The sequence below is a fragment of the Spea bombifrons genome, chromosome 5 (assembly GCF_027358695.1).
Source record: "Spea bombifrons isolate aSpeBom1 chromosome 5, aSpeBom1.2.pri, whole genome shotgun sequence".
NCBI lineage: Eukaryota > Metazoa > Chordata > Amphibia > Anura > Pelobatidae > Spea > Spea bombifrons.
This window is the reverse complement of record NC_071091.1, coordinates 53,309,525-53,325,690: the sequence shown is the minus strand read 5'-3', so window position 1 is coordinate 53,325,690 and position 16,166 is coordinate 53,309,525. Positions and strand designations below refer to the sequence as shown.

Here is a 16,166-nt window from a genome sequence, read left to right as displayed (position 1 = left end):
CTGACTCCTCCCCCCTCCCATTCACCGCTCTGCCTCTCTACCCGGCTCCGTTACTGAAGGCACTTTCCCTGCAGCTTCATAGAAGCCACAGTGTAAGTGAAGGGCAGTAACGGAGTCTGTGTGTGCGATGCAGACCCTCACCGGCTATCAGAGAGGATGATTCTCTGTCAGCCGGTGGGTGGGGGTCTGCATCGCACAGACAGACTCCGTTACTCACCTTCACTTACACTGAGGCTTCTATGAAGCTGCAGGGAAAGTGCCGGTCAGTAACGGTGCCGGGTAGAGAGGCAGAGTGATGTATGGGAGGGGGGAGGAGGCAGATGGGAGGGGGAGAGAGACGGAAGTGAGAGACCGGCCGACAGTGAGGGGAATCCAGGTCCCCTGCAGCGTTGCGGGGGATCTGGATTCCGGTGTTATAATCCGATCTCTGTTTGAGGTCGGATTATATAAGGAGAGGAGTTTTTCAGAGCATTTGCTCTGAAAAAAACCTCTTTTTATAATCGATAAAAATCGATCCGATTAATCGATGATGAAATTCGTTGCCAACGATTTTCATAATCGATTATTATCGATTTTATCGATTAGTTGTTTCAGCCCTATATATATATATATATTCTTTAAAACAATCGGTTCGGTCGCATAAAAGTAGCTTTCCGTCGCTATTACAAGGCACTGCAAGCTTCCACTCCACCTAAAACATTTGGGGTTACTCTTTCTGAAATGGAGTATCTCGCTCTTATTAGGTCGCCAACACGACCTATATTTTTATGAAAAACAGCTCTGCTGTAGGCGCTTATTAGCATTAGAAACAATGTTTCCAATACTCCGTTTAGTTATAAATGTCTTAATTTCAACAGAGTGGATGAACAGCACTTTAAAAGCCCTTTTCACAGAACCTACTTCCTGGTAAATTCAATCTGTAATAATCCGGCAAGTTACAACAATATCCCCTGAATGTAAAGTAAAGGGCTCAGGATCAGTATCATGGGGCCGAGGGTCCTTATTCTACCGTTTACTACAAGTGACAACCGTTAAACAAATGTCACCATAAAGCACGGTAAGAGGATTTGCAGTCTAGTCTGCCAATTTGTAATACCTACGGTAAGATCTTAAACCTCACCTATACCTTGGCTTTGTCTTATAGCAGATTAGTCTCACCTGTATCCCATGCAAGTTTAAATTTCCCTCACTTTATTAACCCTCTGCCACGCCTGCTAGAAGACCTTCTTATAGTGTATTTACACTGTGGGCTTTTCATAAAATAAGTCTTTTTCCTCTGTTTAATTAATTCATGCTGGGCTCCTCAGCACCAGCCTTGAGACCAACCCTAATAGGAGCGGACATGGTAACCACGCAAATACTCACGTGTGAGTTAGGAAAAAGACAGCCTTTGATAAAGTGTTCACATTCTAAAATGAAGCTATTGTAGACACAATGATAAATCAGTCCATTAAAATAAAGTGTTAATTTACAGAAACATTCAAATAGGAGACTTCCAAATGACCATTTGCCTAGCATCGCTTAGAGTCAATAATTTCACTCATGCCTGATTTCAATGGGAACTAAATTTGGGAGAGCTCAAGGACTTCTTGCAGGAAGGTGCAAATGTAAAAGCACACTGATTTTAAGAGGCGTCTTCAAGGGTCTAAGATGGAGAAAATGTGAATTGCTACCCTAGGCATTCCTTTTTCCTAAAGTGTCCAGGAAAACATGAATTCTTACCTAGGATGTCCTTTTTCTAGCTCATCCTTAGGCAGCGCTATGTTGGTTGCTGCCTAGGAAAGAAAGGTATATGCTGCGAGAAGAGGTGAGCTGGCCCAATAAATATTTTAGCTTAAAATGTTTATGTAACTGCTGAATACACCCTGACGTTAATATATTAAGGGGTCCTTCAACATACAAAAAAAAAGTTTAAACACTATTCCTCTAAATCAGAAATATGGAGACACAAAATGAATAGGATGTATTTTTGTAAGATTTATTATTCGCAAAAAATCCTCCAATTTATATTGAGGAAAAAGCAAAAATAAAAACAAAACAAAAAAACATCAGATGTTTACCATGCCTTCCGGGACAAATTATTTTACAAGAAAGCACATTTCACGAGAAATGAAAGGCATAACATATTGCAAGTGGGAAATCTATTGAAAATATTCAAGTCAGGCAGGGAAAGGAGCTTAGGTAATACAAAAAGCGCCAACTTCTGTCGAAAGAAAGGTTACCACACAAGCCAGGCTTCTGTTTAATGTATTAAAACACGTTGCCTGTTTACATAGCTAATACCGGAGTCACTGAGCGGCTTCAGATGTACAGTCTGCTGATTTTCCACATAAATCAAAAAGTGATTGTTTAAAACCCCCTACAGCTTTCTTTACGTTGGCTTCTTGTAAGGATTATCTCTTATCTGATGCCAGGGATGTTTTGCAAGTGGGAGTCAATGTGCGGATGGAGTCAAACAGATCCGCTGGTCTTGGTACATTCATCCCCTCGTGCAAGGCGCGCTCTTATCAGATATAGCTAATCTGTTCAAATCGGTTTATTCTACATGGTATTAGCCGGGCTGGGTTTATAAAAGCAGATGTAAAATGTCTTCACTTGTAATATGCGGGCACGCAAAGAATGTAATGACTAATGAACATCTATAGGCCCTGAGCTGCAACAGCTACTAACTGTAGATAAGGAGGGTGGGGGGCCAGTTTATTTGATGAAACATAAAATACTGGATACGTAAATCTTATTGTCATCTGTGTTTGGTTTTAAATGTTTACCACCAACAGAATTTGTGAATTATGATATTATCGGGAGTGTAGAAAAATGTTAATCATGCCGCTTTGGTAAATATATTAGAGGATCTGGTCAGAACGTTAATTAAAATAAATAACAAAAAACGTTGTCTTTTGCTGCGTTGCGTATGCCGTTTAGGTATAGCGGCAATTTACATGGTTATGGCGGGGTTAATGTGAAGATCTGACGGCTCAGACAAGGTTTTTTATACCACCTAAAGTGCATATACTTGGTGCCTGTGGAGGGGACGGAGGTCTTGTCTGACGCCAACATCACATGGAGAGTCATGGTCACCGGGCAGCACCCCTTTTGATGATGGGGCACGCTCTCCTTCTTGGCCTGTGCCACTTTCGGCCCTGCTTTTTTTTTTATTGCGAGAACCAGATTTGTTTGTACATGAGCTAATTATTTCCCAACACAATTGATAGTCAGTATACGAAACAAGTAATCTGCCATAATTACCAAAGAAGCTTATTATAAGCGAGTAAATCAGAGGGATTAAGATATTACATTTGAGGACTAGATTTGCTGCATGGCCGGCAAAGATAAAAAAAAAAAAAAAAAAAAAAAAAAAAGGTTCGTAACTTCTCTCTAATAGCCGAATGCAAACAGAGCTAGGCGGAACAGTGAAGTACAAAAGGTTTAAAAAGGGTAAATGTACCTTTTTTTAATGTGATAAAGAAAATCGAATGACTTTATGCTCATTCTGGGTAACCAAATGGCCTGCAATGTGTCTCACGTGCCCCGACGTGGATGTCACTTTCCTTAACTCTACATTTTAGAGCTCGTTGCACTTAATACACCTATGTAAGGGAATACTATAAGAGCAGCCATATCCCGGGTCTTAGAATCTGCAAAATATATATTATTAGAATCCTACGTGATGTGTATAATAGAACAACCACCCTCCCGACATGTTACGGTATGCAAGCCATCTGCTGCTATCGTAAGAAAAGAGGGGGGAGAAAAAAAAAAAAAAAATCAGACAGCATTGGAATGGATCTGACATAAGCAAAAAGAATTTCTTAAAGTTGTCAGCGCAATAAATATTTTAACCAGAGCCAGAATCGATTGCACAATTTTCAAGACGCTATAGATAAAAGTTAGTTAACAGCCTGCTTTATAAACATTATGGACAAAAAGAATGCACCAAGTTACAAGACACATTCAACCACTAAACGTATAGATTTGGGGAAAATGATTTCACATGCTTATTGAAAAATATTGTGTATTATATTCCTGAAAATACACAATACATCCTTCTTTATGTATGGCGCGTGGATGTTAAAGTAGGAAGTAGGACATCTCCACGTAGAGGAGGGCTGAGGCCACTTGTGGCAGGCAACGGGTTAATCTGATCAGCACTCAGCATTGTGCGAGACAGCACATGGAATCCCGAACACTTTCTTTCATGTGTCTTGCATTTTGTAGGCTTGACAAGATAAATGTACCTCATCTCTCGGAGTTGGAAATGAAAAATTACTTTACTGCCTTAATGCATTGGTTTTAAAAATATTAAAGATTAACTGCGTTTGCCATTTTACAATGTGTCGGCACCCGCCGCGCATAAATTTGGGCCCTCAGGAAACATATTTGAGGGTCCCTGTCATTAAACTTTACAATGTACTTAATGTCGTATAGGGAAAGAAAGAAAAAAAGAAGGGGGAGGGTTTCCCTACAAATACAGAGGTATCCATGCAATACAGCATGTTTTATATATGTTTGTATTGTATTATACTGTATGTATATACACTGTATTTTTTTCTAGAGATCAAACAAGTATTTGGGTATTTCTAAAGGGACAGTTCAATATGCGTGAGACCCGCTAATAAAGAAGGATGCATATTACACTTACTATTATATGCTCAATAGTGTATATCACTGCTGGAACATCCCTTTAAATAATTGGGACGTTGGAGAACATGGCAATGAACAAACCATAAAGTTTATAAGTTGGAGAGAGAAGAATAATAGGCAAATCCTCATCACTACTAATTAGTAAAGATTATTAACCTCAATGTTGGTACACAAAGCAAAGCCGCACCAGCCCCAAATCTATCTCGACTATCTATGGCATCATTAAAATGAACACATCATAGGGAGCTTCCCACGAGGTGCCAGCGTATGATATCTCAGAAGCTACGTTGTTCCAATTTTGACACGGATTATTGAAAACTTACTGCACGATACAGTGAGTTAATAAAAACATTGTCTAGAGAAATGGAGAAGGTGTGGGTCGGAAGATTAGGAGAGAGGTAGACAAAGGAAAGAACAAAGCATGTGACACAGGCATCAAAGCAAGAATACGGGCAATCACACGAAAAGGTGCAGTTTCACAACAAAACTACTTTGACTCAATTCACCATATTTACTGAAATATATATTTCAAGCTAATCAATACTTTTTTTCTTTTTTTTTTATTATCCCATAAACTATTTTTCAAGTGGAAAGCCAACCTTTTTTATTACTAGTGCCAGGTTAAAAGTAAATTTGCAAACATATTGCACTGTTCTATTAAAGTGTTCTAGTTTTTTTGCATATTAGCCATGCGTGGGACACTTAGGAAGTAAGCGCAAAAACAAAGTGTAAAGGACGTAAGAACACAGACGGTGGCATATGCCTTCCTCACCTGTAGCAATCCACGTTCTTTGAAAACGTAGCCGATTAATTTGTCCAGATGCATCAAGCATTTGTGGTAGCGGATATGGTGGGTCAGCACTGGAAGCATCATTGCATGCTATGGAGAAAAGAACAAAAAGAAATATAAAAAATATATATATATATATATATATATATAAAAAATCAGCATTTGGATGACAGCCAATAACATATCATTGGGATATTTGAAGATATTATACATCTTAGATTACTTTTCAAGAGCATGCACATTTTAAATCTGTCCATGCAGCGGGAGAAGGACAATGAGGTTAGTGTTCTAGACCCACTTGTAACAAATTGGATTTTCCATTTCAATGTTTTTTTTTTTTTCCTTCAAATAAGATATGCTTGCCTTTTCCACAGAACAAAACGCTAAAGTGTCACTCTATATAATGCATAATAACTTGGCCGACTGCTGTTGTATGGGGCGAGTACACAGATGTGATGCCAGGATTGCATTGATTTATCCTAACTTCCAAAGTGTGCCGGAATATAATCCGCCACAAATCATTCTGACTGGCAGCGTCAGAAAACATTGTTGTACTGTGACAAAAATAGGGAGCGGTCATCTGCAATGATAAATAGGCATGAAAGCATTTAACGTATAACTCCGACTGAAACAGTTTGTGTCAAACGCGCATTAATCTTGCCAGGGCCCAGCAAAGAATGCAAATGCATATAGTGTAATGGAGAGAGAACTTTTGGCAGGGACTGCAATGTCAATGTAGTTTATGGCAAACCTACGGTAAGGTGCGGCCAGCGCCATGAGTGGAGATGTACCAGAATTCTAAACATTCTCTATTACGCTCTGCAGAGAGACAAGAGAACTTGGACATCAGGGGGTTATTATAAAGAGTAATTCTAGTGCAAAGTGTAAAATGTAAATCAATTAGCAGGGACGTTACATTGGCTGCTTTGGCGAATGTTCCACATTTAGAACGCTGCCTGGAAATCAATGCTTCTACATGACAACGGTTTTGTTGTAAGGCATCACATACAATGATGTCATCTTAGAGATGGGCCAGTTTGGTTTGTTGAGCCAGACCTGTGTGTGAGGACCAAAACACCCAGGTGGAGGAGCAATTTGGAACAGCCTTAGCTGTGACCCATGCATGACCAAGGTCTACCCAGAAGGTGGGCTAAAGGCCAAGACGGCTCCCTCAGCAATATATTTCAGATTTAGGTAAACACTGGATTTGCCCTAGGGGACAGCTCACTCCCTGGTATCTAGGGTAGTTTTTAGATCTTAAGTCTAATGTTGCAAGTTACCCATCCCTTGAAACTTCCATTTCAGGGTGTCAGAATCCTGATCGCAGGCTATGTTCCTTTGCAACAACGTTAACAGAGTGCTATGGAGGAGGATCTTGGGAACATTAACCCCTTAATGACAAAGCCCGTATATGTACGGGCTCAAAATGCATTGTTTTCAATGGGTTTAGGCAGGGCCGGCCTTTGGGGTGTGCGACCTGTGCGACCGCACAGGGCGCCACACTCCAGGGGGCGCCGCCGCGGGGTCCGCCGCCGCCGCAGCGCGGTCCGACGCCCCTGCCGCCGCGGGGTCCGCTGCCGCCAGTATGGGGGCACCCGGCACCCCTCCAGAGACGGACAGTAATGTCCGCCGCTGGAGGAGCAGGCTCGCAAGGGAGCAGTATCGGAGGTCTTTAACAGACCTCCGATACCGCTCCCTTGTGATCCCCGCGGCAACAGCTGCTGTGCGCCGGGGTTTGCTGTCAGATCCCGACGCACAGCACTGAAGCCGCGCCCACCGGTCTCCGTGCCCTCTGACCCGGAAGAAGAGAAGACAGAAGAACTAAGAAGAAGAGCGAAGAGGAGGCAAAGAAACTGAAAGAGGAAAGGTAGGAAAGCATAGAGTGACAGTGAGAGTGGATTGGTGTATGTGTGTGGATTGGTGTATGTGTGTGGATTGGTGTGTGTGTGTGGATTGGTGTATGTGTGTGGATTGGTGTATGTGTGTGGATTGGTGTATGTGTGTGGATTGGTGTATGTGTGTGGATTGGTGTATATGTGTGGTTTGGTGTATATGTGTGGTTTGGTGTATATGTGTGGTTTGGTGTCTATGTGTGGTTTGGTGTCTATGTGTGGTTTGGTGTCTATGTGTGGTTTGGTGTCTATGTGTGGTTTGGTGTCTATGTGTGGTTTGGTGTCTATGTGTGGTTTGGTATATATGTGTGGTTTGGTGTATATGTGTGGATTGGTATATATGTGTGGTTTGGTGTATATGTGTGGTTTGGTGTATATGTGTGGATTGGTGTATATGTGTGGTTTGGTGTATATGTGTGGTTTGGTATATATGTGTGGTTTGGTGTATATGTGTGGTTTGGTGTATATGTGTGGTTTGGTGTATATGTGTGGTTTGGTGTATATGTGTGGTTTGGTGTATATGTGTGTTTTGGTGTATATGTGTGGTTTGGTGTATATGTGTGGATTGGTGTATATGTGTGGATTGGTGTATATGTGAGGATTGGTAAATGTGTGGATTGGTGTATATGTGTGGATTGGTATGCGTGTGGTTTGGTGTATATGTGTGGATTGGTGTATATGTGAGGATTGGTAAATGTGTGGATTGGTGTATATGTGTGGATTGGTGTGCGTGTGGATTGGTGTATATGTGTGGATTGGTGTATACGTGTGTGGATTGGTGTATACGTGTGTGGATTGGTGTATACGTGTGTGGATTGGTGTATACGTGTGTGGATTGGTATGCGTGTGGATTGGTATGCGTGTGGATTGGTGTATATGTGTGGATTGGTATATATGTGTGGATTGGTATATATGTGTGGATTGGTGTTTATGTGTGGATTGGTGTATATGTGTGGATTGGTATGTGTGTGTGGATTGGTGTATATATGTGGATTGGTGTATATGTGTGGAGTGGATTGGTGTATGTGTGTGGATTGGTGTATATGTGTGGAGTGGATTGGTGTATGTGTGTGGATTGGTGTATGTGTGTGGATTGGTATATATGTGTGGATTGGTGTATATGTGTGGATTGGTGTATATGTGTGGATTGGTGTATATGTGTGGATTGGTAAGGGTGTGAGAGTGATGGGTGTTATGCTGTACCATTTCCAATGTATTTTTCATTATATAATTATGCTCTAAAGTACATCATAACTCCCATCACTCTATACTGTTCCATACAGTGGCAGAGTTGGGAGGCAGAGGCCTTGCACCCCCACCGCAGGACTTCTGAAAGGTAAGTGAACTTCAAAGAGGGAGAGGGTAGATAGTTAGGAGGGGGTAGATAGGGAGAATGGAGTGAGACGGGGTACATAGGGCAATCATACTCCTATCATGCCAAGTAGTCTACGAGTACATCCTGGAATCTGCGGGCATGATAAGAATGTGATTGCTGTTAATCATATATATAAATATATATATATATATATATATATATATAAATATTGTTATTTAATTGTTTTGTTATGTGTTATGGTGTGGGGGGGGGGTCATATTCGGTTTCGGCCAGGTAAATGCTGCACTTTTGGTTTCAGTCCAGAATTCGTTTCGGTGCATCCCTACTACTAAGCCAGACAATGAAGTGGTAGGCCTACACCACATCAATGTTTGGCGTAGTATATAGTGATTGGGGTTTTGTTACAAGTTTGATTCCTTTCTTTTTTTGGGATGGGGGGGGCGCCAGACGAGTAGTCCGCACAGGGCGCCAGAACACCTAAGGCCGGCTCTGGGTTTAGGGACCCCCCATTGTCCTTAAGGGGTTAAAAAGGTATTTGATACAAAACATTGTGGTGATACAGAACCAGAGCTCAAGATGAAAAGAGTGACAAGACAACTAGCTAGTCTTCCACAGGATGTGTGTGCTTCACTGGGAGAAAACCAAACACAAGAATTCCCTTCTTATGCCACTCTGCCTGATGCTCAAAGGGTTAAAAACGCACGTTCTGAAAAACATACAACAGACTTTATGTATTCATAATTGCTTTCCTTTAGCTAGTGATTTTTTTTTCTTCAGCTTCCTGCATTGTACTATCATAAAGGAGAAACTTTCGACTTTTAATGCCACGAATGCTCGGTTTGCTACTATTACACGAATCAGATCAATAGCTGAAATTACCTGCAAGAGCACAATTTAAATTAGTCACAATAAAGTTCCTACACTGGTCTCCAGACACCAAATGCTACTCACGCTTGCGCTGGAGATGGGGAAATGTAAATGTTACGGAGCAGAACCTAATTTGAACCTAGATAAATAAAACCCAGAAATACGAGCCAAACGACTGGGGAAAACTGTACCTTGGAGGGCACTAGCAAAATGAATGTATGCAATTACAATGATTACCTCTATTTTGGAAAAGCAAAACCCAACAAATAGCAAGCGGAAAATTGAGATGGAAAGCGATGTCAACTGTAGCCTCTAAAATGCTGCCGGAATGGACAGCAACTACACGGATACAGAAATGTAGAGAACAAAAGGAAATTGTCAAATGCAATGTTCAGTACGTGAACAGAGTTAAAATAAAGGACACAGGGGGAGGGAGCCTGTGACAGGGACATTGCCTGTTCGCATAGAGTCATTAGTGCGTCTTTCAGTTACTGACTTCCATAAACCATAGAGAAGACCTAATAAGAGACTAGCCCATTTCAGAAAATATGCAAAAATTCCCAAGTCGCAGTCGTTCTTTATTTTGTTCCTTCTCTTAAATACGCAAGGGCTCATATGCTTAGAAAATAAAACCAAGAAAATAAAAGACGCATTGATATTAAAAACTGCCTGCAGTTTTCCATTGGTTAAAGAGGAATTCCCACCATTTTCTGTAGGTGTCACTTGTCTCTATGGTATGTAGCAATAAGTGCCGATTTGTTTTTTGATTTGATGAACCTATATATAAAGTTTTGTATGGATGTTCCTTTACTTCCGGTTTTCCCAGCATTTTGTTATCTTTGAGACAATATGTGGCTTTGATAAGGATGTTCGATGCCACTTATGAACAATTTGTGTGCGATAACTTTGCATGCCGAATCACATTTGATGCAATGAGGTGACACGTGCCGGAATCCACGTTCTTGTTTATGGTACTACATGTACGTGTAGACGGCAGCCTGTGAAGGTGAAAACAGAGAGCAGGCACACAGTCCATCATTCCATTCTGAGCGCTGCTAATAGCCCCGTTTATAATGTAAACCTCCCTTGTATATTCTGACCTCCAAGCCCCACTTCCCGCAGAGTGCTTTTTCAGTGGCTGTTTTGAGTTTTGGTGTCCAATGGTGCTAATCATCCAAAGAGTTAACAGCAGTCTATTATACACTCTCCAGATTTTTTTTTTCTTTTTGTCAAGATCCAAGGACATTTTATTGCAAAGAAATATGCATTCATTAAACAATAATTTATACGTAAGTAAAGAATGTGGATATGGCACTCTCTGCCCATATCACTTACCCTAATTGGAAGAGCTGTCAACTACTAAGATAAGATATGTTCTTTTCCTAAATATCTGTGGTAGTGATATATTAACAGCGTTGTTCACCAAAATTGTTTGGCGAGGATTTATATGGCTTACTACGGTTATGGCATATAAACGACATTTAAATCAATCCTCCTTTAGGCTTAACAGGCTTTCGCAAAGTCTCAATCAGTAGATTGTACCCCATAAACATGTATAGGTTGTTACCCTAGTCTAGCCTCCCTGGCATTTGTGTGTTCTGCAGAACGTTACAAGGGTAAACACTCTGCAGAGGTGCTTGGTTCTATCGAATTTATGTTGATTGATTATTAACAAGCTGGACGGTAGCTGGAAGGGTTCAATCCTAAAGCCTGCTACTAGAATAGAAAACACAGTTTTCCTCGCTGATGTCTGGAAGCGTAATCCAGGCACTACAGCACCTATAAAAAGAAAAATTTTAAACTAAGAAAATAAAATATATCTATATTTATGGCAGAGCTCCTTGAAGACGCAATGAGGCTTTTGGATCTACACTTGTGAAACAAGTAACTATATCCCAAGTTATGAACCAGAAGCTAAATATGTCAAGGAAGATATTACACGTCTGAATGCTTTCAGTTTGTAGAAACTCTGGTATATATTACTACAAACGGTGGCACCTTAACAGTCCGGCTGGCTTTATAGGCCCTGAGCTCAGATTCTGGAATGATATGTTTACTGCATTGCCTTTTAGCCACTTGACTTTACTAGGCAATGCCTTGTAATGTATTACAGGCCTTCCTGGGACTAGTGTTTTAAAGAAGCAATTTCATTCACATGGAATTTACTGTTATTTGTTTTCTTTCGGTTATACATTTTGATTAATGAAGCCACCAACAGCAGCAAGAAACTCTTAAATTATATATTGCAAAAATAAAAGCAAGCACAACTGCGTATTCATTTTAGGCCAGTACTGCAACTTATTCTATTCTGCCACAGAGAAGTATTATTCTGTGTACTATTAACCATTGGAAGGAAATCCTCAGTTGTAGAGAAGCGAAAGAAATGCCTTTTAGATTAAAGGGTTTACCTGGGAACTTTATGACTCGGGCTACCTGGAGTCCCCTCTGCAGGATGCAGGCAGGAAGACCCGTTGGGGCGGCCGTGGGCAGTCCCGCTGGAGTTTTCTGGTGGCAACCAAGAGACCCGAAGAAGCAGTGCTTCTCCCAGAGAGTTCCCAGGTATGGTTAATGGCTAAATGTCACATATGAGACAACATAGCCAGGGCAACATCGCCCTTATTTCCCATGAACACTTAGTGAAGATTGCATTGAAATCTTACTGTCAAGCCCAATAGCAGTAAGTAGTATGCCTCTTGGATCCCACATGCTTTCTTTTAGCATAGTTTGGCAGAATGGTTTCTAGCACTAGGCATTGTTTGCAGTCATGCAGTTCCTCTGTAAAGCAACGGCTAGTTATTGCAAGCTACTCCGATGCAAGCACTGACAAACAAATTTAAGTTAGTTGTAAACCAAAACCCAATGGGTTTTATTACGGGCTTGATTTTACTGTGGTTTCTTGAAACCTTCCCTGCACTTAACGGAGCAGCCATTCTCATTTTCTGGCCAGGAACATGGTAAAAACATATCTGGCCTGCTGTTGGAAGCACTGCACAGTTGCCATAATTATTAAGTAAACGATTAAGTTTGTATATTTAAGCTTAGAAATGGGGAAAAGGGTATTCAAATGCATTTAACCATTTAGTGTGTTCTTGCTTGTGAAAGTTTTTTTTTTAATCAAACCCACACAATTATGAGTAGGTTAGACAGCCAATATATTGACCGCATCATAATTAAATAGGGCTATTCTTGAGTATTTATTTGTATCTTTTTAGTTATTGAGTGCTGTGAGATGTACTTAGTCAGTATAATAAAAGGTGCACTAAGTACAGCAATTACAGACGTTTTGATCAGGGTACAAGAGGCATAAATCATGGAAATAGGTCCCTGTCCCGTAGAGCTTACAGTCTAAGTAGTAGTAGGGAGTGGGTAGACATACACATGCAGGCAGAGGTAAGTGCAATTTACAGAAGTCCTACTAATGTCCGCAAGTTATTATAGCGATAAACTACATTGAAGCCAGGGCAATGGTTTTAGTGTGAGGGGGGCTGTTGTAGAAGAATGAGAGTATTTTGCTGAGTTAAGTTGGTCTAATACTTTGGACCAAATATGAGAACAAGGAAAGCAGAGATAAAAGCAGACAAAAATAATATGCAATTATCCCTGAACAGGTCAACTTCCTTTCCTGAAATTTCCAAGTATTTTTAAAACTTAAAAGGTATATACTTTATTCATTCATGCACGTTAAGTTTACTCATAAAGATCAATTTTAGTTGTTTTATAAACGTTTTTATGTTTAAAAGTGTTCTTATAACCACAGAAACCAATAGAATATTCCAATCAGAACTGACAGCATGCTGCTATCATGCTCTTAATACATAACAATGGCTGCACAGCACATTACCATAGTCATTACCACTAACCCAGTGCGTCTTCCATTCATTCCTTTCAATTTTCAGTTATTTGCATACCAACTAGGGATTATATGTTACAGTTACTGTTCATTTTTCATATGACATTTCTATATCATTGCCCTTCCAGAGTTGCTATTTTACACGCAGTTTATCCACATCCCCACTTTGCTTGTAATCAACCATGTAACCACAAAAATTTAATATAGAACAATTATATATATATTTAAATAGTTATTTCAGCTAACGTGAGCATTCAGTTTTTCTTGAAATTATTTGAATAATGGCTTTAACTATAACTACTATAACTACTAAAAAAAATTGAATAAGATTTACAAAAAAACTTTTGAAGAGATGGATTTAATATCTATGCCTTTTTTCCTCAGTACCCAAATATTAGCTCTGAGATATTGCTATAGGTTTCGCTCTGCAAGGATTCTTTCCCCATTGCCATAATCAGCACAGGGCTTCGTTTTACAGCAATCTACTGTTGTTTGATAAAAACTGTGTGAAATCGCCTTTGCATGCAGAGTAAAATCAAAATAATTAGCTGCTTCCATTAAACTTGATTGGTGTGAGTTTGATAATTACTGTGCAACTACAAAGGTGTGAAATGGGTCTTTTTACTGAAGCTCCATGTGGCCTTCACTGCTGATTCTTAAACACTGCTGTTCCATGATAACGCACACAATGAGAGGACCCAGCACTGTGTGTACCATAAAAAACTACTAAAAGTCAACTTAGCATAAATACAGTACTGCAATGGATAGAAAAATGATATTTAAGAAACAGTACCTAGAGACTTACAGTTGATCAGACATTTTTCTTAAATCCAAAATATTAGAGTCCATACAATAAGTAAACCCATGTAGCCGTGTTCACAGAATAATATCAAGAATATATATGTAATAAAAGCCCACCTTATGTGTACTCCATGGGGAAAAGGTATCAATTTCCCTTTCATCAAGATTTGGACGATTTTTACTGCTCATTAGGATATATCTCACTTATTAAGTTGTTGATGATTGTTGACTGGATCAGGAAGATTTTATACATGTGGTTGAGGAGAAGAGAACTTCAGGACAAGAAATGTATTAGATAATGCTAGCCTTGATGCTATGAGAAACCAATCTCACCTTCCGTCAGGTTAACATTCAAACTAAACCTCTAAAAAAAACGCACAGTGTTTTCCACACAAAAAGGACAGGCCATGGGTAGTTTTGATTAATAAATTTAGCTATGCTAAATGCTGACAGCAACAGTTCACCTTTATTATTATTATTTCCAACAAAAACAAAACTGTACCTGGCAGACATCGGAGCGAATACCAGTTTTCCAAAATCCTTGGCTACTCAATTCTACAGTCACTTCACGCCTCATTGTATTCTTCTGCCTTATCTTCTGCAGAGATTCCTGGTTGGAGCAAAACAACAAATCTTAGTTATGGAAACATTCACAATAAAATCATCAGAAATAAAGATATATTATATATATATATATATACATATATATATATATCATGACATGGAATCATATAATTGTGTGTTATTAGTTGAAGCAGACTGTGTTCAAATCTAAGGACCAGTATATACCGAAATCTTGGTAATTCCGAAGGGTTCAAACACTTTTCCCAGCAACTCTAGGCGAATCTGGGAAGGGTAGCACGTTTTTGGTTATACTAACATGCAATCCTTAAAAATTCTCTGCAAAACGGGATGCCATCTTTACTGACTAAAACACAGAAGAAAGATAGACTACATGTAGAGAGTTTCTAGAGAAACAAACCTTGAAATATATACTTCTGGGAAACAAATCCACCAGAAACCGACCAAGGCCAATATAATTACACAGTAGTTCAAGGAGAAGATACTTAGAATGAAGCAGGCTTTTCAATTATTCAGGTCAGTTGGGTCCATGGATGCATACAAACAGGAAATTTGATTGTCAAGGCACCAGGAGCTGATGGTATTCACACAAGGATAATTCAGAAGCTCACTGGGGTGAGATGTCTTCTGGCTTAAGCCTCAAGACTGACAAAAAGCTAAAGTTATAACTTGGTTTAAAAAAAAAAAGATAAAACACTTAAACTGGTAACTACTGACCATTAGGTTTAACATCAAATGTGGGAAAAAGGGATAATAAGTAATGCCAGACTGTTATAAAATGTATTAGTTCAAATCAGAAAAGTTGAAGAATAGGTTGTGTCACACAACAGGTGAGAAGAAGCATGTGAAATTGTCTCATGAGAGTTAAGCCTAGAAGACAGCAGATGTATTTGGATAGAAAATTGGCAATCTTTTATAGTGTTACAGTTCTAAGTGGGGTATTCTCAGGGGTCAATTCTGATTACACTTCTCCTTAATCTATACATCAGTGGCCATGAAGTAGGTACTGAAGGAAAAATACCTATACTTGCAGGTAACAAAATGTAGGGTTGTGAACCCTGATCAGGATGTTCATTGCTGATGATTTAAATATATTGAGGCACTGGGCAGAAAAAATGTTGGATGAGAGTTGACACTGTATATGAATGGGATTGGGTTAGACTTAAGGAAACACTGATGGAGAAATATTTAGATATAGTAGTGGGATCTAAACTTAATCATAAACAAAATACTGGCCTGTATAAAAAAAAATAAAAAAAAAGTTTATTGATGCACAAAGAGAAGATGTCATTTTGCCACCATACAAAGTTCTGGTTAGGCCTTACCTAAAGGATTCAGTACAGTTTTGGCCATTAAGTCAGATACATTGAAAATATAGATAGGGAATAAAGAGAGCTAATAAACAAA

At 39.6% G+C, this 16,166-nt stretch overlaps 1 protein-coding gene across 1 annotated transcript in view; it reads right to left on the bottom strand.

The window, feature by feature from the left end:
• The window catches only part of DROSHA (drosha ribonuclease III), a 95,651-nt gene that overhangs the window by 38,016 nt on the left and 41,469 nt on the right, over nucleotides 1–16,166 (bottom strand). Inside the window, exons 16-17 of the mRNA XM_053466048.1 lie at nucleotides 14,680–14,787; nucleotides 5,414–5,521 (exon numbers count right to left, since the gene is read on the bottom strand). Of these exons, the coding sequence (XP_053322023.1) occupies nucleotides 5,414–5,521; nucleotides 14,680–14,787 (216 nt within the window). The remainder of the gene's footprint in view (nucleotides 1–5,413; nucleotides 5,522–14,679; nucleotides 14,788–16,166) is intronic.